Raw genomic sequence first — 27,258 nt, 5'->3', positions numbered from 1 at the left:
GTCCGTTCTTAACCTGAAACTGTTCTTAACCTGAGGTACCACTTTAGCTAATGGGGCCTCCCGCTGCTGCCGTGCCGCCACTATGCAATTTCTGTTCTCATCCCGAAGCAAAGTTCTTAACCCAATGTACTATTTCTGGGTTAGCGGAGTCTGTAACCTGAAGTGTCTGTCATCCGAGGTAGTTGTTGTTCTCTTTGACATCTGGTGGGAGGGCGTTCCACAGGGCGGGTGCCACCACCGAGAAGGCCCTCTGCCTGGTTCCCTGTAACTTGGTGTCTCGCAGTGAGGGAACTGCTAGAAGACCCTCGGCGCTGGACCTCAGCGTCCGGGCTGAACGATGGGGGTGGAGACGCTCCTTCAGGTATACTGGAAGGGACCACAAGGGTAATATAATCCAACCCTGTGTCATGCAGGAACCTCTCTCTCTCTCTCTCTGTGTGTGTGTGTGTGTGTGTGACAACTGAGGATCACACAAAAGCTTACACCTTAATTAAATGTATGAGTCTTCACGTATGCTACAGTGCTTCTTGATCTTTTCATATTCAACAGTAACTTCCAGCCTCTCTTGCTTGAATGCTCATGTCACTTGAAGACAGAAATGTTGTGGGCAGAAATGTTAAAATCACTGCTTTAAAAACTTGTGCTTAAATAGCTTTCACTGTTTCACCCTAGTGAAGTTGAGGGGAACTTTGGCAAACGTTTGCCACCAGTCGCAACTGTAAAAAGTAGCAGACTTCTTCAAATGCCAGTGTGTCAAACACTCTGCAGATGTTGAGAGTCTCCTCCTCACTTTGCCTTTCTAAATGCTTCTGGAACTTGTTTTCTGCACTTTGGCTGCCATCTAGGGGAGAATGATGCAAAACGAAGAGATTATATTTAATGTTATCTAGAAAATCATTGGTTATATATGCCAATGGTGACATATGCTAAAACGCGGCTACTAAACTGGAGTGTACTCCATTTACTTATCATCACCAAAAGCAGCACAACGTTGATGCTGACCTAGAGCCCTGCTGCCTGTTTAATCTGCTTCTGAAGATGATGGCCAAAGGGCACCATATTAAGTCACTATTGTATATCTGGTAATGTCTTCTATTACTTGGTCTTCTTCTCTGATTCAGAAAGAAGTGGCAATCTTTCTGCCACATTGGGAGTGCTCTCCTTCTGAACAGAAAGTTGCAGACAAAACTATGGCGTTTCCCAAGCAGAAACAGGGTAACATGCATTTTGGACAACCTAGATGGCTTAAGGCAATGTTTTTCAACCTTGGTCTCCAGAGGTTATTGGCATACTCCTAGGGATAGAATTTTCTGAACGCCTTCTTGTGTTTATCCACACAGGTATTTTGTTTTTCAATTCTTGTCTCATTCTTCAACCTTTATGAGGTCTCTCTGCCCCACCACCCACCCACCATTTTGGTAAAAATACAGTTCCTGCATATTACGTGCATCATATAATACTGATTATAGAGGAATGATTCCACCACATGCTTATGAAAGGGATACAGGCACTTTATGACAGTGCACTGCCTTAAGAGGCCCCAGGAACCTGTCGTTCTTGCAAGATGTTCTACTTAAACTCTTCGGGTAAATGGAAAACTCTTTTGGGGGGCCTTACACTTGGGAAAGTACTTTGTGTGGCATTGCCTACTCCCTGGGGTTGCCCCTCAGCCTGTTAGTCAATTTCCCAGGGTAGACCCATCTTTCCCCAGGAGCTGTTTAATTTCTGAGCCCAAAGAGTCTGGGGAAATTGTCTCCCTCTTCCCCATCCTCCTCATCCAGGAAAAGCTCACTTTCCTCCCTGTCTGAACAGATGGATCTTGCTGTCTACTGGGATCAGGGATATCCTGGGCACATGGGTGCTTCCTTCTGGTGCATTTCAAGCCTTTCCAATCCCACCCGCCCACTGCCAATGTCCAGACGCCTCCAAGGCTAAAGAAAATGGACACGAGGAGAAAAGGAGAGATCTATGGAGCCAGGAGAAAACGTGGCAAGCAGAGGGAGTGGAAAGAGAAGTTAGGAAAGAACAAAGGAATATCCCTTCCAAAATGACATCCCCAGCTTTTCTCTTTTCCCATGCCTGGAGCTGCCAGAAAGAGCAAACTGCAGCGGAGCTGGAAGAAAGTTGAACTGACTAGGGGTTGCCCTGCGCATCAGCTGTACGCTCTCGAAAGTTTTGACTTCCTGCCAGCGGACAAGTGGGTGGTGACAACCCACACACAATATACCCCTCCCTCCACTACAGGAGTGCAGGTGGAAGTCCTTGCAAGGGCTTCTCCTGATGGGGCACATTAGGTAAGTCTTGCCCAGAGGCAAAGGTCTACAGCTGAACACAAGGCTGTTTAATAAACAAATTTATCATCCCAAAATACAGAACTAGTACCATCTAGGGTCTTACCTTATCCACTCTTGAAAAGGACAACTATGGAAGAGCTGAGCAGGAAACAAACCTGGTTTTGAATCTTCACTCCAGAACCCAAATTTCTTACGAACAAACTGGAAATCTTTTCAGCCCTTCCAAAACACTGAAATACCTTGGCAAGAATTTGTTTTGCTATAAATTGTTCAGGGAGGGGTGCTTATCCCAACTGAAAAACCCTGTTGCCTTTTCTAAAGGAGTGATGGGAAACCAGTAGCCCTACAGCATTCATCCCTGGTTGCTGATTCATGACACTCCAGTGATTCATGACACTCCAGAAACAATGCCCAAAGTGCATATGTACTTTTATAAAATACTTTTTTGAATATGGAAGCAGTGGTAGAAGATATGGTTAATTTTACTCACATGCGCATCTGATGCATAAGCAGCAACTTGCAGACCAGAGGTTGTACATGCAGGGACTTTTCTGTGGTGGCTCCATTTTTGTGGAATGCTCTCCCCACGGAGGCTTGCCTGGCACCTTCTTTACATACCTTCAGGTACTAGGCAAAATCAGTCTGCTAACAGGCCTTTGGCTAAAGCCCTTTAAACTGTGGGGGGCTTTATTACCGTATTTTTCGCTCTATAAGACGCAACAGACCACAAGACGCACCTAGTTTTTGGAGGAGGAAAACAAGAAAAAAAATATTCTGAATCTCAGAAGCCAGAACAGCAAGAGGGATTGCTATGCAGTGAAAGCAGCAATCCCTCTCGCTGTTCTGGCTTCTGGGATAGCTGCACAGCCTGCATTCGCTCCATAAGACGCACACACATTTCCCCTTACTTTTTAGGAGGGGAAAAGTGAGTCTTATAGAGCAAAAAATACGGTACTTTTGCTTGCTACTATGTTATGTATTTTTCTTTTTATATTGTAAACAACCCTGTGATCCTCGGATGAAGGGTGGTATAGAAATTTAATAAAAAATTAAGAATGGTTTTTTGTCTAGAAACTAGTCTTACTTCCTGTATCTAGTATGTTTTCCTCACCAGATCAACAGCATTTGACACATGCTTGTTAGCGCCTTCTTACACAAATTTTTCAACTTCATTGTAATTTTAAAATTGCAAACACTGAAAAACCCACACTAAGTAATCAACATACATCTCAAAAATTACCAAAGGCTCTCTGCATTACTGATTTCAATGTCCGTAAAGCCTAACTGTCAAAACTACATCCTGTATAAACTATTCTGAACAGGATAGAAACTTAGAATACAAGGGAGAAGTGGAAACAGGATAGAAACTTAGAATACAAGGGAGAAGTGGAAAATAAAAGTTCAGCGAAGGAGGGGAAGGGAAGTCGATATATATGCTTTTGTTGTTGCTAGTTTATTTTTTAATTTTCCTTGTGCTTTTTTACATGTTCCTTTTGAATCACTTGTAAGGATGCAAATAAAAATCCAGTCTGCTTATACAGCTCAATAAGAACTTTGCAAAAGTCAAGCTGTGGTCTGTTTTCTGCATCTGACTGTGCTGAGCTTTTCACAGCTTCAGAACTTGCTTAATCCTGTCATCTGCATAATTATGTCATAACAAAGTGAATACAACTAGATTACACATAAAAGTATTTTAATACACAAAATAGTAAATAAAAGTGGCAAGCTTATTTTAAATAACATCTTTAATTAAAGTTTTTGCAAAGGCAAAATATTAAACTTAAAATAGGTCTTAGTACATCAAAATACTAAGTTTTCTAATTGTATTCCAAGCATGGTCTTTGAAACACATCCTGTACATCCCAGGAAGAGCATCCTTGATCTTCAATTGTACAGATTGAATTTTACAAACATAATAAATATATTTACCCCCTTACACATAACAGTACATGTACAACAGCAGTTGACAATAGTAGCTCAGAACAGCAACTAAGGATATTTTCCACTTCCCTAAATTATTTGGTACTCTAGGCACACAGGAGCAAGTTAATGCATGATGTTACCACATGTGGCTAGCCTGCTTTTATCCTTCCACTAAAAAAACACACCCTTTTGTTCTTTGTTAACATCCAAATCAAGAATTCAAAAAATAAGCAAGTAGTTTTGTCACAGGGGAAAATGCCAAATTTCTGAACATTCCTGACCTACTTTAAAAACGGAGAAAACAAACAACCAATATTCTAATATCTTCCAAAAATGGAAACTTAACTCTTAAATTACAACTGATATAGCTCATTTCAACTCAAGGTCTGCTATCTTGAATACAATGAACCAAACTAATTATAATTTGTTAGGTTTGGGGATTGTTCCCCACCTCCATAAAACAAAGCCAAAAGAGACTTTTTTTTTAAAGCAGAAGAGCAGGCATTTGTGAACAAGTGAAAAGTTATTTCTTTCCTCTCTCTTGCACTGGAACTACAGAGTTTTCACTCAGCAGTAATAACATGGGGACATTGTTGCTGTTTGATGTGAACAGACCAAAAATGAAAACCCAAAGGTGCTAACACTATTTTTAATATGACATTTCTACAAATCTGGATATATCACACGTGTTGCATGTTCTTTGCTTTTTCTAGCAACTGTTCTTCAAGACAGCTAGCACAATATTTGTATTTGTGAAATCATGATCCATTTCCAGGGAGATGACCAATGACAAAAAGCAGGTTATGATATAGGTTGGAGAAAGGGAGATGGAAACTCTGGTTGCCACTAGGCAGCTGGAGCAGGGAGGGGGACACACCTTACACATTAAATTTAAATAGTCCAATATAAAGTTCTTTGTGACAGTATCTAAAACCTCCTTAAAAGTCCATCTTTAATGTAGACGTTTCAAATGATTGCACATACTAGAAAGCTGGTAAGATTAGACTTGGTGTTTGTTACAATTGAAACTCTGTAGGACATCTACAACCAAAGGAATCCAACGGTCCTACATATCACATCAATCAATGCAAAGCAGGAATACCTGAAGATTGCAAAGGCACAAGACTCTCACCTTTGCGTAATCACTCTGTAAATCTCCCATTGCCCTGATCAAAACATTTAGAAGTTGCTTTCTCTATATCCCTGCCAAGGTGCTCCTGTTCTCTGTGCAAATCTAAACATAAGCCCTTCTTGCAAACCGTTAATTGCTTCAGAAGCAAAGATACTGAATAGAAACAAATTCCAAGTCTAAGGGGGGGGGGGGGAAATCAAGTGACAAAAAGCTTAAAGACTAACCATGGGGACCCCTTGCCCTCCCAAAAGGAATGATGATTTTCAATGGAAACTTAACAAAAAGGTCTGTTCAATTACATTGTTAAAACCATGATTAAAATTCAAGTACAACAATAAGTGTAAGCAAACTAAATTCTTACAGCAAGCTGCTACAATAAAATGAAATTAAAAACACACTTTTTGATTTTAAAAAGGAACACTTGATGGACCAAGTAAGAGCACAAGTTTGGTATGTGACTGGCTTTCAGAAGACCTTCACAGGTACTTGTTAACACCCTCACCAACCAAAGCATACCCACAATTAACTTGCCTGCTTTCATATAGGCCTATCTGTAGGTCACTTTTAAAGCTGTGGTATCCTTTAAAATAAATAAAAGGCTAAAGACAAGCAGCTGTTCAGTGCCCATGATGTACACAATGCAAAGTCACCTGTACAGTATCTGGGTTCCAGTAATGAATAGTAAATGGTAGCCTATTGGAGCCTATTTGTTTCACAGTGCAATATTTCTGATTGGTCTGAAGCCTGTATTAAATCATACTTAAAAACTAGGATATACTGTGAGTGGGCCATAAGATACAGAAGGATGCAAGGAAAATGGCAATTGATCTCAATATAGTCACAATCTTGGCATGTTAAGTAGTGGCATATATTATTTTAAACCTACATTGTTTTACACAGTGGGAATAAAGTACTTACACGCACCTTCAAGTTCAGAGCTAAAACTGCACCCAGTGATGCAGGTTTAATAGGCAATATATATTGTATCAGAAAGTGGGAGGAAATGTTTACATTTAAAAACTCTTGATGCTTTATGAATGTCACTATACAACAGTACTGACAAATTTGGCTAAACTTTAGCAACATCCTGGGTGCAGAAAGACCTAACTGCTTATTGCATGGATTTTCTGTAAGCAGGAACAACTGCATCAAAATGCAAAGAAGACAGTTGTGAAGAGAAGAGGAAGGAACTAATACATAGTGCTGATTAAACACAGTGGCCATTTTAATAGAAAAACATTTTTTATAAGTTTCCTTTTTCATACAAACACAAGCACTGAAAGAAGGGCAAGGGGGTAATCTGCTCTTCACTGTTTTTCAGGTGACTAGCATCCTCCAGATCTTAGCACAGGAAATCTGGAAGTCCATGTCTTCCATTATCTGGCCTGAACTTCAACCCCACCATATTGCAAAGAGGCCCTGCATTTCTGAAAGTCTAATTTCCAAAGACCACTGCCACAATCACAGAAAAAAACAGCCTCAACAGCAACTTTCTGCTATTTATTGAGGAACTGATTAATTGAGCAATTACTGCTTGCTCAATTATCAGAGCTAGGGTGATTTTGTTCACTATATTTTTCAGTATTACTGAAATGAAAGTGGAAGCTCTTTCAATGCTGTAGATAGACCCTTTCCCAAAGTACATACTCACTTGCAACCTGATTTCATAACCGGCAGTGCACACTCACTTGGCAATGGGAATACACATTAAGTTTAGGTTAACCAGTGAAATCATATTTTTAAAGACTGATTTCTGACAAGCAATAATTCAGCACATAGCAGACTAGATTTGCTCAATCTTTAAAGACCTTTCGAAAGAGCAGGAAGACCGAGACATTAAAAGCTTCTATCTGTAGACCCTTTAAAATACAACATCGCATTAAATGAAAGATTCAGAATTATTAAATTTAAAATACAAATGAGGATTTTGGTACCAGGATCAAAATTTATATAAAAGGCCTAAAACTGTAGATAAAATTATTATGCATGACCCAGCACAAGGGCTTTAAAAATAGTTTTACTCATACAAGGTAATTATTAGAACTCAATGCTTCAGTCCTTACTGTTTGGTTAGAAACCTCCACACAAGTTTAAGCAAGATTCTCACCAACCCCACTCCTAGAAAGAATGGGTCAGCACAATTTATACACAAGACACACTAAGCTTTTCCCATAGTATTGTTACCAAAAAAGAAGAGTTCCTTCAAATCAGTGTATGGGGAGATTAAGCCTCACATGCTAGTTACCTTTATCTATAGGAAGAAGTGGTTAATTAAGGTATTAATACAAAACCAGCTTTCAGGCATAGCTAGCTGCACCAATGCCTCAGCTTTCCCATTTGAAGTAGTGTCAACGTCGCCATGCTGTTTCTTTGTTCTAGCAGTCTCGGTTCTACTGTTCTTTTCCGATGCGCAGATATAGATTTCTGTTGAAGTGTTATGTCCAAGAATCAAAATCTCCTGCTTTTGCTTTGAGAGTTTGTTTTGTGTAAGGAACTTCACCATTCTGCATCTCCAATAGCTTTGGAAAATACATAATCTCTTCCATTAAGATTCATGATTCCATCTTTGAGGTGAAACTTCCACTTGTTCTTACTTCTATGAATCTGTTGAAGGAGGGAAGCCAAAGTTGAAGAGAAACATCCCAAGCTTAAAATACTACATTTGTTAACAAAAACCTCCCACCCAAATCTGCTCTGGAGGGATGGATAAAATGCCCCAAAGAGCATGGGAAGGGTAGCTGGAGGTAGAAGGGATCTCAGAAAAAAATACCTCTTCCCCTTCCACAGGAGCTTCCAGACAGATATTATGTCCACTTTGAGGGAAGCTCAAACCAGGTTCCTTCTGGCTCTCAATCTCTGGTCTTTCATGTACGAGAAACCCCCTAAGATAAGGGGTTTATGCTGCTCACAGGTGTGTGAACTGCTTTATACACATTCCCTCCACTAACCCTAGTAAGAAGGGTTTCATCAGAGTGATGCTCTGAAACCACTCTAGGAAGTATGGCAAGAGGGAAGCAGCCATGCTTCCTGGAGTAACTTCAAATCAACATGACACCGTATTGTGTCACATTGCCCTAAAGCCCTTCTAAGATGCATAGTCAGAGGGAATAGGCACAGAGGGGCTCACACACTGTTGTATGCAGCGTAAGATCCCTTTTTTAAACCAAGGGGAGAGAACCTGGGCGCAACAAAAGCAGCTCTTTGTGCCTCACTGTTTGGGCTCTTGGGACTCTCATAGGCCATGCCCCCTCCCCAAACCACACTCCACATCAGCCCTGCACCCTATTTGAGTGGATGGAATGTATCTCTGAACTGTGATCAACACCTCTTATTTGGATAGAGGATGCAGACGGAGGTGTCCATATGTGTGTATGCAAGTGAGTGTATGTGTGGGAACACCTCTGACTTTTGCTTGGCTGGTATGTAGACCACTGCAAAGAGATAAGCATCATATCCATTGCGCCACACAATGGATTTTCCTTGTGTCCCATTTGCTGAAGCCATACAGCCTGTAGAAGGTTGCCAATAAGGCAATGCAGCCCTCAGGCTGAAAAAGATTCCCTATCTCCATATTGGGACGCGGGTGGCGCTGTGGGTAAAAGCCTCAGCGCCTAGGGCTTGCCGATCGTAAGGTCGGCGGTTCGAATCCCCGCGGCAGGGTGCGCTCCCGCTGCTCGGTCCCAGCGCCTGCCAACCTAGCAGTTCGAAAGCACCTCCGAGTGCAAGTAGATAAATAGGGACCGCTTACTGGCGGGAAGGTAAACGGCGTTTCCGTGTGCGGCTCTGGCTCGCCAGAGCAGCGATGTCACGCTGGCCACGTGACCCGGAAGTGTCTCTGGACAGCGCTGGCCCCCGGCCTCTTGAGTGAGATGGGCGCACAACCCTAGAGTCTGGCAAGACTGGCCCGTACGGGCAGGGGTACCTTTACCTTTACTTATCTCCATATTATGAATACTTCTAATAAACTTTTACAAGCTCATGTAAAATTAACTGGAGACATGTTTTAAAGGTTTAAATAAATGATTCTAACTGCTTAAATTTACTAAGAATTGCAGCTCTAAATTGTCAGCAAACTGTACTAGGAAAGTGAGGTTTTTACCACTATTAATACAAACATAAAAAAAATACATATTCTCTCAAGTATATGGTTTCTTCAGAACGCAATGCAGGTTTTAGGAATCATATTTGTCAGATTTACCTTGTCATACTGGCACACAACAACATTCTCAGTATCAAATAATTCCTGCCCTTCTTCATCACTCACATCATCTTCGCTATTCAGAGGCTCCTAGAAAATATTTGAGTATTCAGATGACCCAATTCATTAAACATTACACATTTATATAGAAGTCCTACACAATGAAGACACTACTGTTTTAAAATATACATACCGTATTTTTCGCCCTATAGGACGCACCGTCCCATAAGGCGCACCTAGTTTTTGGGGGGGGAAATAAAGGGGGGGAAATTATTTCCCCCCCAGGCGCGGGGCTGGGGCGGGGGAAGCTCGAGCTTCCCCTGACCCCAGCCCCCAAACAGGCAGCTCTCTGCAAGCTGTGGGAGCGCTCCCGCTGCTTGCGGAGAGGTCCGCGAAGCCTGGACGCGCTGAGCTGAGCGCGCGCAGGCTTCGGCATGCAAGCAACTCTCCACAGGCAGCGGGAGCGCTCCCGCTGCTTGCGGAGAGGTCCGCAAAGCCTGGACACGCTGAGCTGAGCGTGCGCAGGCTTCGGCATGCAGGCAACTCTCCGCAAGCAGCGGGAGCGCTCCCGCTGCTTGCGGAGAGGTTCGCGAAGCCTGGACATGCTGAGCTGAGTGCGCGCAGGCTTCGGCATGCAAGCAACTCTCCGCAAGCAGCGGGAGTGCTCCCGCTACTTGCGGAGAGGTCCGCGAAGCCTGGACGCGCTGAGTTCAGCGGACGCAGGCTTCAGCATGCAGGCAACTCTCCGCAAGCAGTGGGAGCCCAGCGCTGGGTTCCCGCTGCTTGCGGAGAGGTGTGCGAAGCCTGGAGAGCGTGAGGGGTCCGTGCGCACCGACCCCTCTCGCTCTCCAGGCTTCAGCGAAAGCCTGCATTCGCCCCATAGGACGCACACACATTTCCCCTTCATTTTGGGAGGGGAGAAAGTGCGTCCTATAGGGCGAAAAATACGGTATGTGCATATTACCTAGTCATGCATGTTCTTTAACTGACAAAAGCTCACCACTTTGAGCTCCCGCCCCCAACCTTTCAAACCCATTTATCTAATAAGAGCAGATTTTTTTCCTAAACTACAACCAACTCAGCTAGAATTAACACATTAATGATATCTATATGTGCTGGGAAAGTCTAATCGAAGCAGACACATCAAAGTTTACCTCCTCAACTTGGCCATCTTCGCCTCCATCCTTTTCTTTGTCCTCCTCTTCATCATCATCATAATCTTCCTCTTCTTCCTCCTCCTCTTCAGATGATGTGTCACCCGCTCCATCTACCTGTAGCACCAAAGGTGCCTGTGGCTGTGCTGTTTGCTGCTGAGGTTGCTGCTGACCTGCTGCAGGAATCTGTGCTTGTGTTGCTGTGGGTGCAGCCACTGTTGTAGGTATTACCTGGGTTTTGTTTCCTGTAAATAAGATCTGCTGGGGTTGGATAATCACTCCCGTTTGCTGTGAGATACCTCCAGGAATAGGAGCCAAAACCTAAGCAAAAATAATTAAAACAAAAGCTATTGTATCACAGCTATAATTCCTACTTAAGTCTCAGTTTTTGTTTCTGTAATAAAACAAGCAAGACAATCTACTTCTGTTTCTTGCAAACCTTGCATATGAATATTTATGTTCAATAATTAGTGAGGAAATAATTATTAAGAACTTGGCATTTACTAAAATATAGCCTACTTTGATTAACAGCTAGCATTAGACACTGCTTAGTCCTTTTTAGCTGCTGCCACCTCATGAAGCAAAACAATGGAGACAAACTTGAGTCCTCCTTCCATTCCACTATCTTCCTCCAGTGCAACAGAGGGAGGACTCAAGTTTGTCTCCATTGTTTTGCTTCATAAGGTGGCAGCAGCTAAAAAAGGACTAAGCAGTATCTAATGCATCTTCATAAGTAGCAATGGATTCTCTAGTCAGGATGCCTCATATTTGTTTAGACTGTTCAAATCCATGTTGGCCTCTTTCCTCAAACACAAAGCAGATGGGTAAGGCAATAAGGGATTGTACTGAAGCCGTTTCCAAAAAGAGCTGCCCCTAATCCTGCTTGATTTCATTATGCTGATGTGTTATAGAAGAAAGCAACGTGCTAGCTTTATTATGAATACATACAACTAGTTCAGTAGATAAACACCATTCATTTCTTCATCTACAAGGTGTCAGCAGTGTTTAATCTTTTAAGTGAGTTATTGTTTAACTTTACTGAAATCAATTATGCCACAGTCACAACAAAAACAATGTTTGCTCTGTCCCTAATTATAAATACTTCTCCTCACACCCATCTCCTTTCCCTTAACTCTCCCATTTTTGTGCTAACATGATACCTGCAAAGTGACCTGGAAGATTCCCCTTAGTTAACCAAACAATCTTACTTGCTGAATAACAGGAGACTGTACCCCACCAGGTTGCATCTGTGGTATAACCTGTTGCTGTAGAACCACTTGCTGCTGTGGTTGAATGATGTACTGAGCTCCATTGGCAGTTCTAACCACCTGTAGGATTTGGCCTGTAACAAAATGAGTCCATTTGAATATCTCACTTAACTTGTGGAACATTCTCTTGACCCAAGAGCCAATCATGCAATGAACTGACACACACACACACACACATGAACCGAAGCATTTTTACAAAGGAAACCAATAATGTTACACTGGGAAAATTCTCAACTCAATGACATGTCTATTGATACCCTACAAGTTTACTGTTTAGCCATGTCAGTTTTGCATCATGTGAGCTGCCTTGCTGAATCAGACCAAGAGTTCATCTAACCTTACATTTTGTCTGCATTATTAATGAACTAGAGGACTCTTGGAGGCTCAAAAGCATAGTGTGGCGCAGTTGTGGCTGTTCCTACACAATTGCCCCGGCGCTGGCTTGGCACTGAGCACCGAGAGATCTCATTTACTGTTTGGGCAAGCAGAAGATGCATCTCTCCTCCTCCTCCTGCAGTTGCCATGCTAACGTGAATATGCAGCTTAACAAGTTGCTAACCTGCCCTCCCACATGTCTGGTCTATGGTCTTCATGCCCCATGTTCTGATAATGAAGATTGCAGGATTGCCTCCCAAGAAACAGAACAAGTGGTGGTGACATTAGCATGGTGGGTAGTCAGGAGAAGACCATGAGGCAAGTGGTTCCCTTTCCTTCCCCTCCATGTGCTTTGATTTTATGTTTCTTATTCTCCACTTCCAAAATATATAATTTGATACATTTTTTTGTTTGATATTCTAAAGTATAACACTATAGAAATGCATATTGACACATACAGAAACAAACAAACAAACAAACAAACAAACAAACAAACAAACAAACCTGAATTTGTCAGTATCTGCTGAACAGGAGTAACCCCAGCTGGCAAAGCCAAGGTAGCTGCGGTGGCTGCAGCACTCTGAAATATAAGAAACTAGTTTAGCAGCAAAAATAAATTCTATAATGAAAACACAGATTTAAGACGAAGCGGCACATGGATTTCAATAGCCGATTACGTGTCTCTATATTAGAATAACAACAGCTTTCTTCTTCCACCCACATTTTTAACTGCTTTGAGCACTTCTTAATTTATTAAATTTCTATACAGTGGTACCCCGCAAGACGAACGCCTCACAAGACGGAAAACCCGCTAGACAAAAGGGTTTTCCATTTTGGAGGCGCTTCGCAAAACGAATTTCCCTATGGGCTTGCTTCGCAAGACGAAAGCCCATAGGGAAATCTCCGGGACAGCGGGGAAGCGCAGCGCGTCTCCCCCACTGTCCTCGGACCTCCTCCCACCGCCCGGCATCGGAACGAAGCTCCGATGCCGGGCGGCGGGGCCACGAAGCCTGGGCGCGCTGATCTCAGCGCGCGCAGGCTTCGGCATGCTGGCAACTCTCCGCTAGCAGCGGGAGCGCTCCCGCTGCTTGCGGAGAGGTCCGCGAAGCCTGTCCAGGACAGCTTTTGAAGGGGGGGGGAGCAAAGAATTTCGCCCCCCGCCCGCCTTCAGAAGAGGTCCAGGACCTCTTCTGAAGGCGGGCGGGGGGCGAAAGTCTTTGCTCCCCCCTGCCTGCCTTCGAAAGCCATCCGGGACAGCGGAGAAACGCGCTGCCTTTCTCCGCTCTCCCAGGAAGGCGGGCAGGGGGGAGCAAAGACTTTCGCCCCCGCCCGCCTTCAGAAGAGGTCAAGGACCTCTTCTGAAGGCGGGCGGGGGGCGAAAATCTTTGTCCCCCCTGCCTGCCTTCCCAGGGGCTTTTAAATCGCCCCGGACAGCGGAGAAGTCCTCCGCTGTCCCGGGCGATTTTAAAATGCCGCCCGCCAGCATTTTAAGATTGCCCCGGACAGCAGAGAAGTCCTCCGCTGTCCCGGGGTTTTTTAAAATGCTGGGGGTGGGAAGAAAAGCCCTTGTCCCCCCCCCCCCCAGCCTTCAGAAGAGGTCGGGGGACAGACTGTCCCCGGACCTGGTCTGAAGGCGGTTTCCCTAGGAACGCATTAATTGATTTTCAATGCATTCCTATGGGAAACCGTGCATCACAAGACGAAAAACTCGCAAGACGAAGAGAGTTGCGGAACGAATTAATTTCGTCTTGCGAGGCACCACTGTACAACCCTTCATCTGAGAATCACAAGGCAGTTTACAATACTCTTACACTTCTTGTAAGAGTATGGCTTTTAAGTCAGTTATAGTACTGTTTATTTTATAAATACAAATATTAAACAATTAATTCCCTTTTCTTCCAGTTCACACAATAGGTCTACCCAGAGTGGATCCAGAGTTGCCACTGACTAGAGGAGGAAACTGGGGGTGCAATATTAGCCAGTTATTTCTGCCGTCTCCTAAAAAGCTGCTCTGGAGAATTGAGGGACTCTGGGATAGTGTAGGAGGCAGCACAGGAAGCTGCTGGGGGACCAGGCAAAAAATGCCTCCTTCAACTTCCACCAGGAGGAACCTCCACTAACTCACATCCCTTCCACAGGGAGGAGCCCTGCTGTTCATGAAAAAGGACACAATGGATTCAACCTGTAAAATTCTATAAAAATATTTTCTTGTGAAATAATAATTGACAATCTATTCAGAATTCTGGAAAACAAATCAGACTGCTGCATATAACAGGGACATGAGCTTGTGTTCTGACATAACTCTGAGCCACACCATGGGTTAGCTCTTGAAAGCAGGAGTGGTGGTGGAGTGAAGAGCCCATTATTTCTGCCCTGTGCACCTTCACATTGTGTATTCACCAGTTTATGTTTATCTATGACTTAAAGTGATTATGTAAACCAGGTCCATATTTAGACCTTATATTAAGATTTTTTTCTTGATAAGTGGTACACAATTTATAACCTATATAATACATTTAGCTACTACCATAAGTGTTCTGCTTTTTTAAAAAAGACTAAACATTCAAAACAGTCACTGAAAAAGAGGCATAAGCTTATACAATTCAATGTTATTTTGTACAGTGCGGGTTTAGTTTTTCTTTATGCAGACTATAATTTGGCTTGGTCACAAACAATCTTTCCTAATTGGGTCCTGGCATGCTTGCCTTAAAGATAAACTGCTTAATCTTACCATGCCTGATGCGTTCATGTGCTGTATCAGCTTGGAATCTGGCATAATAACTTGTTGTTGAGGTGCTACAACAAATGAGAAAAAGGTAATCAATGCTTGAATCACCACAGAATACTTTGCCATAGCTTATTATTAACACTATAATCATAGAACAGTGTGTGAGGACTTATATATTGTTCTAGTCCAACCCATTAATCAATGCATGAAATTCAGAACTGAGCATCCAACCAACATCTGCTCAAAGACTTCCAGATAATTCTCCTTTTACCATCAATAAGTTATTCTAACAATAAACCACAATCTTTCATATTGTGATTGAATCCCATTAGATCTAATCCTGTCTTCTGGAGAGGTTGAGAACAAGTCTTTGTCCTCTTCTATGAGACAGACCATCAGGTATTTGAAGAATGCAATCATGTCTCCATTCAGTCTTCTCTTTTCCAGGCTAAACATATCTAGTTCCGTCAATCTTTCCTCAAAGGTGTCATTTCCCATCATGACCATCTTAGTTGCCCTCTTCTAAGCCCATTCTTATTTGCCTATATCCTTTTTAAAGTATTGTGTCCAAAACTGGATACAATACCCCAGATGAGATTTCACTAGCACAGAATAAAGTGGAACTATTATATCCTGTGACTTGGAAACTATATTTCTATAAGCTTTTCTGCAGCGGTATCCCTGTTTCATGTTCAGCTTGTGATTGACTACAATTTGGGGAAGCTTTCACATGTACTTACAGCAGAATAAAGTGGAACAAGTCTTGTGACTTGGGATCTCCAATTCTGTACCCATGCATTTTTACACACCACACACCCCGGAAATATAGAATTTTGCATTTTGTTAATTTAAGCCCGTTTCCTTTCCCTCAAGATAATTTTGAATCTTATTTTAGTCTTCTGAGATGTTAGCTAGCCACAGCAGGTTTGGGTCATCTGCAAATTTCTTAAGAATTCCCTCTACCTCTTCTTGTAAATCACTGATGAAAATATTGAAGCACATTAGAGCTTGGACAGAGCCCTGTACCACACAAAACTTTCTTCCAGTTTTATAAGGAGACATTGATGAGCATTCTCAAAGTATGGTTTTCCAATCAGGTATTTCACCTGAAATCACACTAATCTAGTTTGCATTTAACCAATGTTAACCAAAATATTCGTCATCAAATTTTTTTCTAAAAGCCTGATAAATTACACTCACAGCAATCCCACAATCCACTAAACTAGTAACCCAGTTAAAGGAATATTAACCAACAATGTTTCTTCTTCAAATGAGGTTTTCCATATCACATTCTATTTATATTGTGGACACCAACACCAGATACATACCTCAGTAGAAACAATTCCTAACAAACTTAGAAGTCTTGAAAAGGTGTATGGCAATTATCACACTCACTGCAGAAGGCTCAGTTTTACCTCTGTGCTTGCTAAGAGAGGTGAGTTTTTAGTTTAAGTTCATATCCTTTACTATTATATGGAAGAGATCATATCCACTACAATATTCCAAACATTTTAAGCCAAGGACCTAAAATCCTAACAGAGAAAGGAAGAACAGTGATAAGCAGGGTGTGATGAGCCTAACCTATGCTGAATATGAGCACTACTGTTTGGCCAACTTGGTATGAAGGAAGCCATCTTAAAAGTCCAAGACTCCATTTTGTAAAATAGCTTAGCAGTTTGTGTTTTCTTTCTTTAATTATATCTGTTACACAGATTGAATGGTTTGCCACTCCTGCCTCATGATAAGGACACCCCAGGAAGCAAGTTTTATTTCTGGTTTATACTCACAGCCTACTCTTTACCAAATGATTAAAAAGGGTTATAAAAATACTACAATTAAAAAGCAGGTCAAATTACATTAGAATCATAATGTAAGGAAGTTGTGTATTCTGCTTAGTCTGCCTGTTTGGTTTAAGAGTCTCAATTTAACTGACTACTAAATTAGATGTGCTACCTCCTGGTTTGTTTTACTAATCTGAAAAACATCAGGGCATTTGAGGAGAGTTGAATGTTTTCCTCCATCTAAAATGCACCCCCTCTACCTGAAGCTGCAATTACTTCTGTAAAAGGGGAGGGGAGAAAGATACAGAAACTTCTGTTTTTCTCTAATGCAGATGGGGTTTAGATTTAGCCAGTCTTCAAACCTGCCCAGTGTGCCAAAGCAGTAAATCAGAGTGCTGATAACCGTATCTGCTTTGGTCACAATAAAATATTTATTTGCCTCTCCAGCTCTAATTGGTCCAGGGTGCTGATGGTTTATTCTGTAACAGAAGCCTTACATTTGAAAAAGGCTGAAAAGTCACTTGAAACAAAGATTCTAACTGATGCTGGCATGGAGACACATAGGCTGATGAGAGCCTTTTCAGAGCAAGGGAGGCCATTTGGGACTTTAGGAAGTACACATTTTATTTAACAAACCCTGCTTAATGAAGCCATAGAAGCCAAAAAATGATGAAAGAAACATTCTTAAGTAGTTTTTATATATTGGGTGGTATTTAACTATGCTCTATTCAAAGTAGATCCATTGAAATGAATGATCACAACCAAGTTAGGTCCATTAATATCAATGGGCCCCATTAATATCAATGGGTCTACTCTGAGTAAAACTTGCTCTTTCTGTTTGTTCTCTGTAAGCAAATGTTTAACTGAACAAGTCTTTTGCTTAAGAGATTTAACTAGCTCCCATATTTTGAGAGCATGCCTAGACTGCTTGATGGCTTTATGTCCAATTCAACCTGGAGGAAGCAGGTAGCTCATTCCCTGGCCTATACCACATGATTGCCTCAAGTCAACCAAGTGGCTTACTCTAAGGGCCAGATTTAATGAAGCTGGCACACTAAAAAAACCCAAACCCAGTGCAATGGGGCTTTCCTCCCTTGCCTCCCCCAAATCTGCTGTCAAGCACAAATTCTTGCACTGATAGGAATGATCAGAAGAGCATGAATTCCCCCACAAGACTTCAGAGTTGCCCATCTCCACTAAAAAATATTGTAATTGCTGGTGGCAGCAATTAAGAAATAGCTCTTGCTAGCAGATTAATTGCTGGATGGGCATGTACTGAGTATTTTATGGGATGTGGGTGGTGCTGTGGTCTAAACCACCAAGCCTCCTAGGCTTGCCAATCATAAGGTTGGCAGTTCAAATCTGTGCAACAGGGTGAGCTCCGGTTGTTTTGTACCAACTCCTACCAGCCTAGCAGTTCGAAAGCATACCAGTGCGAGCAGATAAATAATTACTGCTGCGGCGGGAAGGTAATGGTGTTTCCGTACTGTCTGGCACTTGTCACAGTGGTCTGTACACCAAAAGTGATTTAGTCATGGTAGCCACATGATGTAGAAAAGCTGTCTGGACAAATGCCGGCTCCCTCAGCCCGAAAGCGGAGGTGAGAGCAGCACCCATAGTCGAACTCCACTGGACTTAACGATCCAGGGGTCCTTTACCTTTACCGAATATTTTATTTTGTGGAAGTCTCCAAGCCTGGGGGCATTTCTAGAGAGTGTAAAGCATAAGACATTCATTGTTACTTAGGTGTTGCACAGAATCTAAACATTAGTCCTTGAGATAGCACTTATGTACCACCTGCACACATTTGAGCAGCAGTATGGATATGTCATATTAGACAGCTGCTATTTGGAGATAATCATCCTAAAAATCAGTAAGATGAAACAATTGTTACTTTCGTCCAGACTAAGGAAATACAGTATTGTTTTAATAAAAAAAAAATCTGAATGGCCTTACTGGTGTACACGTTTGATTTTTGTAGAAATTCATACTATGAGATAGCGTATGCTAAGCCCAGTCATGTTCTAAATTATTGTGGCACTCGTGGACACCACAGGGCACTGAGACAAACACCTCCAGCACACACAGAGGTCCACCGCCTTCCCAGTTATTTGTTTGGTGAGTAGTAGTGCCTGCATGTTTGGGGTTTATTTGGTAAATGTATGTGTTTTGTATTATTTGGGGAAGATTTGCCAATTTTTCTTTTGTGAAATGAGTTTTTGGTGCTCCCTTAAATGTACTCTCCTAAATGTTTTCTAAGACACAAATAGTTTGGTGGTCTGCCCTAGAAACAACCACCTGCAAACACTAGAACAGCTCCTCATACTATGCACCTCATACTTGCAGTCTTCACTTACAGCAGTTCTATTTTTCTAAAAAAAAAGAGGTGCTGGAACTCACAATGAACACCTCCCTCGTTCTCTTAGAATGGCAATGGCACCCACCTGAGAGGTGCTGGAACTAAGTTCCAGTGAGTTCCGGCTGAAAAAAAGCCCCGACATCCAGTAATATTTGAAATTATAGTAAGTAAGTGGAAGGACATTTTATGAGCAACTGACACTTTAAGATGGGGAAATATCAGTCAATTAAGGACAAATGAATCTGCTTTATACCAAGTCAGACCACTGGCCCACTTAGTGTCTACACTGACTGGCAGTAGCTCTCCAGCATTTCAGACAGAGGACGTTCCCAGCCCTACCTGGGGATTGAACTTAGGACCTTCTGCATTCAAACCAGGTGCTTTGCCACTGAGATATGGCTAGTTGTGATACACTGAAGACAACATGTAAATTGAAAAGAAGGAATTGAGAACTTGTACTCCTGTTAATTTTTCTTTGTATGAAACATTGCTGTAAATTTACAAAGCCTCAGATCCAGAAAGGAACTCGGTTCTTACCTTGCTGTGTTGCAGGAATAAGGACTTGCTGTGTCTGGGACTGCTGCTGAACTGTTGGCTGTGGCTGTGGGTGATGGTGATGATGAGCATGCTGTTGCTGTTGTTGTTGTTGCTGCTGTTGCTGCTGCTGCTGTTGTTGCTGCTGCTGCTGAACTTGCAGCAAAAGCTGCTGTTCCTCTGAATGAAATCCATCTACAGCCTTGGACTGCAGCAGCTTGTTTTCCCACAGCTGTGTTCATTAAGCAAGATTCACTTAAGGACACTTTTCTTTTTACATACATCAACTATATACTCTCTACATTATTATTACTGATTCAATGTACTCTCTCTTATCTATTCATTTTGAAGGGAGGTGACCCGAAATCCTCTGGAAAATAAAGGGAACCTATATAGTGCTTATGAATTTGGCTCCATTCTGTATTTGAGTCTCCTTTCACTCCTATCCACATTGATAGCATCATCCAGACACGCAGTTTCTAAGGGACATCAGCAACATAGTAAAAAAGACATCTATTCTGATGTCATAAACAGCCATTAGAAAATATTCTGCACCAAGCCAATAAAGATAAGATACAAAGCTTGCTCTTTACTGGAAGGAAAAATTTTGTTTCCTGGATGAATATTACTGAATGGAATTCCTGAGATATTCTTAAACTTTTTTAAAATTTCATTTCACACATTAGATTGGTCATTTACTGAAAATTTCAACTACAAGAAAATTTCTCTCAGTACAATGGAGGGAAGACAATTTTGATAATGAAAAATGTTCAAAGTATACTATTAATCTTTGCAAAGTCATTAAGCAGCAGTCACATTAAAACCATTATACTTAGATCTTCTTCAAAGAAAGGTGACATAATTATGAAAACCACTATAAAACACTTATATTTAACAGCAGTATTAAAAGCTTTAAAGAGCTGATGTAGAGCAATGGCTACAACTTCCCAGTTCAAATTTTAATCCAGCCTTGAATTTACTAGGTGGCCTTAGTTAAGTTCTCCACCTGCAATTCAGGGGTAGGAGTGTCTTCCATTATGGGGGTGCTCTAAGGAAGAATCTCTGCAAATGTATGCAGAATACTTGGAGTGACATGCTATATAAATATTTACAGAATACAGCCCTTCAAGCTGTGAGTTTTATGCACTGACTGCTACAAGGTTGCAAACAGCAAGTAATTTGTAGTGAACATAACTTACTGTTTTCAGTTCAACAAGAACCTGTTCATCAACACCCTCATCCAGAAAGACCTCTCGGACATCATTAATGACATCTTCAATCACTGACCTATATAGTTTAGGCTGCAAAAAGTCACAGATAAGACCAGCTTATTAAATGAGATCTATGCTAGCAATATTTCTAAACACTTCTAGATATATATTTAAATTACTGAACTACTGTTTCACAGATAATCCTTGTGGATACTTCTTTAATTGTCTCAAAAATTGTATTTTTTTAAAAAAAAGTTATTAAACCATCACATCTGTATAACATTCCAGAGAATTTTAGCACTTTTAGCAATAAGACAATTAATGCAGGGCTGGGAAACCTTTGGCCCTCCAGATTGTGTTGGTCTACAATTCCAGTAATCCCCAGCCAGCATGGCAAATGATGAGAGATGGTGTGAATTGTAGCCCAACCATTGTAGCCCTAATCTAGTATTCACAAAATGTGAATCAAACCAAAGTACTCTGCTCCAATTCAGTCCAGTTCAACTGATGTCAAGTAAGACTAAAGCTTCAATTCACACCATGTGTACTAAAAGTGGCAGCTTTTACAGCACAAATCATATGTAGGTCTAGTTAGATATAAACACCACTGTGCTCACTCGGACTTAATCCAAGGTACACAGAATCACAACAATGAAACAGTTTAGCAGCACTGAATTCAACGGGGCTATAATGCTGAACACTCAGCTGCTAAACTATGAACTGGAGAAGAACCATTTTTCTCACTGTACCCTGTGCATAGATAGTAATTCATCTATCCTTTGACACATGTAAACATATGTACACACAGGTATTTTTAATACTGCTTTACTATGCAAGTACACAATTCTTGACACACTTCTATTAAGCCCCATTGAGCTCAGACTTGGTTCTTTATAAACATATACAAAATCAGGCAAGAGCTTGTAAATGCTTTAAAAGCAGAACAACAAACTGTTCTCTATTTCACCGTATATACATTTAAAAAAAAATAGCTAGAAGGACAGAAATGCACCAGCCGCTTTGTCATCAAACAGCCACAGCAAATTGAATTTGAAAGCTGAGAGCGGCAGCTTCTAAACGAGAGAGCGCGAGCTCCTTTCAGCTTGCGCTGTGCAGGCACCTCCCAGCCTGCTTTCCGCAGCTCTCTCCCTATTTAAAGGCTGATGTGGTGTTTAAATGGAGAGGCGGTGACGTGGGGCTGGAAAGCACCTTCCCATCCTGGCAGAGTCTATATTAGAGAGCGGCAATGGCTCTATATAAACAGGGCAGCCACAGGGAGGAGGAACACAAGGAGCAGGGAGAGAGAAAAGCGAGGGGAAGCCATGATGGATCTGAGAGCACAAAATAAGAGCGGCCAAATCTGCAACGGAGCCGCCTGGACCCTGGTTTGTCAGCAGTGGTTTATTGGGATGGGGGGGGGAGTGTTATATCCCCCCCTTAGTAAATTCAGTTTGTTCTTTTTTAAAAAATGTGAAACGGGGAAATAACGATAAGAGGGGCAGGGTTATTTTGTTGTTGTTTTTCCCTTCGTGTGACTGCTTATTGCAAACCGATGTGGAAAGCGAGAGGCTCGGGGAAACTGTGTCGTCTAGTATTAAACCGAGACGGGGAAGCGTAGAAAAGGGAGGCGGGAAAGGAGGAATAGAGGCTTAATCGTTGTATTTGTTACAGCAGTGCTAAATAAAAACCTTTTCTGGGGAAACCTCGCACGGGCTTAAAAGAGTGCTTTCTTTTTCGCGCACGTCAAAGATATTTCCGAGAAAAGATGGGGGTTGGTGGGAAGAGGAGGAAAGGAGGAAGAGAGACTTCGGTTTTGTTTTTTCTTCTTCTGCCGGGTTAGGAATTAAAAAGTGCTTTTCAACCTTTGGTCACCGACACACACATACATTTAAATTTTTCCAAAAAATGAACACCCACCCCAACCTCCTCGCTCAGAAAGGGGGGAGAGAGAAAGGCACCCACCACCCGGGCGGGAGAGAAAGAGGCGCCAGGGGAAGTCGCCGCTTCTGTCTGTCTCTCTCTCCCACGCCCTCCGCTGAGGGGGAGGCTGCCTCGAGACGCCCGCGGCGCCTCTTCCGCGGTGACCCCCGAAGCAGCGCGCGAGGGAGACGGCGGCTGCTCCGAGGGAGACAGAGCGAGCGCGCCTCCCTCCTCCTCCTCTGTGGCTCCGGGCGGAGGCCGAGCGAGGGTCCGCTCCTGGCTCTCTCTCTTTCTCTCCCGCCGCCCCCCGCCCATACTACGACTGCTACGACCACCACCACCACCGCAACAACCGCCTCCCTCTTCTCCACACAAGCCCAGCGGCCCTCCCGCCTCCCCGCCTCGAGGCTCCCCCTTGCGTCCTTACCACGGGGTTTGTATTAGCCGAGCTCGCCATGTCCCGCGCCAACCCCCCGGGCAGGACACCGCACACCCCCAACGAGGCAGCGGCTGAGGCAAGAGCAGGCAGGCGGGCGGGCGGCGGCTGAGGCACCTTCAAGCACTTCTCTCCCTCCCCCCACCCCCCTCGCCTCTCTCTTAAGGGAAGACCGCGAGCTGAGGTAAACTGCTGGCTCCTCTTCTCCTCCCCCCCTTACTTCGCGCGCTCTCCGTCTTCCCCTCCCTCCCCCCGGTCTCGCCTCAGGGGCTTCCCCTCGCCCTCCGTTCTCTTTCTCTCCCCCTCGCCCGCCGCTGACGGGGAAAGCGCGTTCCGAGGCCGCCCTCCCCCCGCGGCCCGGCCTTACACGGCGGCCCTTGGGCTGCAGCCGCCAGCCGCCTGCTCTGCTCGCTTCGCCCCTTTATATAGCGAGTGCCGAGCAGCTGCGCGAGCGGCCAGAGAAAGGGGGAGGCCGGGGAAGAGAAGGGAGGGGGAGGACGGCGACGTCCCGCGAGAAGGAGCGAGACGCCGCCGTCCTCCTCTTCACGACTTCCGCTTTTCTGACGCCATGACACCGATACTGAGGCGGAAGTCCGAAGTGGGAGCCGAACCGCCATGGCGGTTTCCTTGGCTTTTCCGCTGCTCGCAACGCGCGGCTCTTTCTGCCCGAAATTTGAGCCGCCTTTATGCCCGACGTGTAAAGAATAGGCTTAGCCATAGAGACGCCGAAGTCTGGAACGGCGCGCTCACGGGCGACGATGGCTTTCGATGTTTTACCTGAAGTTTAGCGACTCTACATCTATTCCTATCTCTATGGGTTGGGGAGACAAGTTGCCCATCGAGTGCGTTACCAGTTTCCATGTGCGAGGCGGGAAAACGTAATATAAACTATGCTGCCTCTCTAGGCACACATCTCTATAGTATCGTGTCCCTTTTGGGGTGGAGGGTGGGGGAGGCGTTGCCTGTCCTGTTCTATTAGGCACCGGAAGCGCCGGTGTAAGCTTCGTGGAGCTTGTCATCCTTGCCCCCGCCACTCAAGATTATGGAGGAGGAGGAGGAGGTTTATATGGCGGGGAACTGGTAATGCTGACCTGTTTCTTATCAGCTCTTCTGTGTGAATCTGAAGTTGGCGCCTCCACCCGTTTGAGCATTATCTGAGATGTGCTCAACAAGCCAGTATTTTAGTGGCCGGACTGGTAAAGCGCGCACTGCAAGTTAGCAGGAACTTCCCCGGTATTGGAAAGACAATAAACCCCATTTGTCATTCAAAGCGGCGAGCGAATTCATAATTTATTTGTCACGTCTATAGCCCACGTTTCCTCCAAAGGGCACAAGGTTGCCCACACGGTTCTCTTCTCCTTCCAGTTTTTATCCTCACAACAACACTCTTGAGGTAGGTCAGGCTGAGAGACACTGACTGCCTAGGGAGCTTCATAGAATAATTGTTGAGCTGGAAAGGGATCCTGAGGATCATCTAGTCCAACCCCCTGCAATGCAGGAATATGCAGCTGTCCCATACAGGGATCAAACCTGCAAACATGGCAATAACAGCACCACACTCTTAACCAACTGAGCTATCTAGTGGGCTTAGCAGGGATTTGGACCAGCACTGTACCCACTATGCCACACTGGCTCTAGGCTACAGTCCTAACCCCACTTACCTGGAGATAAGCCCCATTGAATTAAGTAGGGCTTACTTCTGAGTAGACATGGTTAGGATTGCACAGCTAAACTTAAGAACTGGTTAGAAAATGTCATGTCTCTATAGCAGCAAAGAGACAGCCCAATCCTATACACATATATACAAATATTAAGCCCCGTTGAGTTCACTATTTACTCCCAGAAGACTGGGTATAGGATTGCAGCCTTGTTGCAAGCCATTTCATTTTGTAGTCACTTAATGGGAATTTATTTTATTTATAAGATTTATAAACCACTTGTCAAGTGGCATATCAATAAAATGGTAGATAAAACAGGTAGATTCCACAGAACTATTAAAATACAAATATACATAAAATAATTTTCATTAAATCACAGACAAAATAATTAAGACTTTTAAAACAAACATAGGTAGCTAAATTATATTTTTTGGTAGGCTTGCAGAAATAAAAAGTTAATCAGCAGGTACCGTAGCTAAAACATCATAGCAAGTGGGCCTGTGTCAATAGGCACTGAGGTCAGAGTGAGGAAGTAATATAGTGAAAAATAAGTGCCTTGCTAAGGGATTAATTCATTGAACAACTAAAATGAGTATCAACATTTCTCTGATTTTTCCACAATGAAGCCAATCTGCTTTGTCAATTAAATTCAATGTGATTTACTCACAGGTAAGTGTGTATTGTGAAACTTCCAACCTGAAACTGGGACATTTTAATGACGATACTGCCTGTAATTCACCCCCATCATGCAGTTTTAACACTTGTGTGGCATTTCTAGTTATTTGTACTTAATAATTTCCTGGAGTCTGGCCAGTATCAACACCATCTATCATGAATGCAGCCCAGATGGCTGATACTCTCATTATTATGAAGGCTATGAACAAGGGGCTATAGCTGTAAAGGGGTGGGGACAAATGTGGGGTTTTTTTCCTGGCAAGCAGTCCATAGCAAAAGCCCAATAAGAAAAGCTTCTAGTCCAGCACCCTGTTCTCACATATTCCTATGGGGAGTTTGAAAACAGGACCCGAGATCAACAGGACTCTCCCTACTTGTGATTCTCAGCAACTAGCATTCAGACGTAGAACATAGCCAGGTGCTGTGGCTCGTAGCCAGTGACAGATTTATCTTCTCATAGGGGAGTTGCACCAGCCCCTTGATCATTTTGGTTGCCCTTTTTTAAATGTATTCCAGCTCTACAATAATTCTTTTTGAGGTTAGGTGACTCAAACTCTGAATGGTATTTATGAACAAGTTAAAAAGTACAGGTCCCAATACAAACTCTTGGGGGACTCAATTTTCTGTCCATTCCTAGTCTGCTTCCAGTTTTTTTAACCAGTTGCCAGTCCATAAGAGGACCTCTCTTATTCCACAAGTGCTAAGCTTATACACTAAGCTTACATCTGTGTTGAGGTACTTGTCAAAAGCTTTTTGAAAGTATAAGTACACAATTTCAGGTGGATTGCATTTTTAATTCTATATCCTTGTTGACACACTCAACTCTTAATAGGTTAGTGAGACATCACTTACCCATTCGGAAGTCATGCTGGTTCCACTTTATCAAGACTTGTTCTCCTGTATCCTTGGTGATTTTATTCTTGATAATGCTTTCCACCCATTTGCCCTCATTTCCAGGATGCCTTTTTAAAAATTGGTGTTTAGGCATCAAGGCTAATTTCAAGGTCAAGTTACATATTTCCTTAGCTAGTCAACAATTTCACGTTTCAGTTCTTTAAGAACTTTTGCGTGGATGCTGTCTGGACCTGGCAAGTTTATGAGAATAGCTGAATTTGTAACATGTGATATTTATACATAGCTGCAAATGGTTCTCGTAAATGCAAAGCAAGTTTCAAGTCACGGCTTTCTGAAAGGTTGCTGGCCCAAACTTGACTTCAGTTGATTGTGCTGTGTGCCTATATATATTTCTAAAGTACTGTTTCTGGAGTTTCACAAATTACGTGCAGGTTTTGCAGATACTTCTGGTTTCACATTTGCTGAAGCATGCAGATACACACAGAACGCTAACCACCAGCTGACAGTATGCAATATGCTTTAGTTGTGCTCATACACGCTTACAATCAGTTTGCAAACTTTCCCTTTAGCCTCATGCATCACCTTAAAGGATTCCCACAGAAATTCCCACCTTTTTGAATACAAGGGGCAATAAATAGGCTGACCGAAGACACTGGATGCTGAGCCATTGGCTTCTTGGGTCTATTTGTCCTCTGAGTGAAAAAAAAGCTAAACCAGGACTGCACCACTCAGAACATTATCAGGGCCAGTTTTACAT

At 43.1% G+C, this 27,258-nt stretch overlaps 1 protein-coding gene across 2 annotated transcripts; it reads right to left on the bottom strand.

The window, feature by feature from the left end:
* Positions 1–5,943: 5,943 nt before the first annotated feature.
* Positions 5,944–24,189, bottom strand: GTF2A1 (general transcription factor IIA subunit 1). 2 transcript variants are annotated; one of them, XM_028718242.2, is made up of 9 exons: positions 24,091–24,189; positions 20,946–21,047; positions 19,750–19,978; positions 15,076–15,140; positions 12,849–12,924; positions 11,910–12,043; positions 10,702–11,022; positions 9,548–9,637; positions 5,944–7,953 (listed from the first exon to the last, which is right to left on the bottom strand). In XM_028718242.2, exons 1-9 carry the CDS (start codon positions 24,172–24,174, stop codon positions 7,846–7,848), a joined length of 1,209 nt encoding a protein of 402 aa, XP_028574075.2. In that variant the 5' UTR covers positions 24,175–24,189; the 3' UTR covers positions 5,944–7,845. The 2 variants fall into 2 exon arrangements, with proteins under 2 accessions (XP_028574075.2, XP_028574084.2); XM_028718251.2 differs by lacking the exon at positions 24,091–24,189 and adding an exon at positions 23,305–23,542.
* Between the last annotated feature and the right edge of the window lie 3,069 nt (positions 24,190–27,258).

The sequence above is a fragment of the Podarcis muralis genome, chromosome 1 (assembly GCF_964188315.1).
Source record: "Podarcis muralis chromosome 1, rPodMur119.hap1.1, whole genome shotgun sequence".
NCBI classification, from domain to species: Eukaryota; Metazoa; Chordata; class Lepidosauria; order Squamata; family Lacertidae; genus Podarcis; species Podarcis muralis.
The sequence above is the reverse complement of the archived record's forward strand: the minus strand, read 5'-3'. Positions and strand labels throughout refer to the sequence as shown.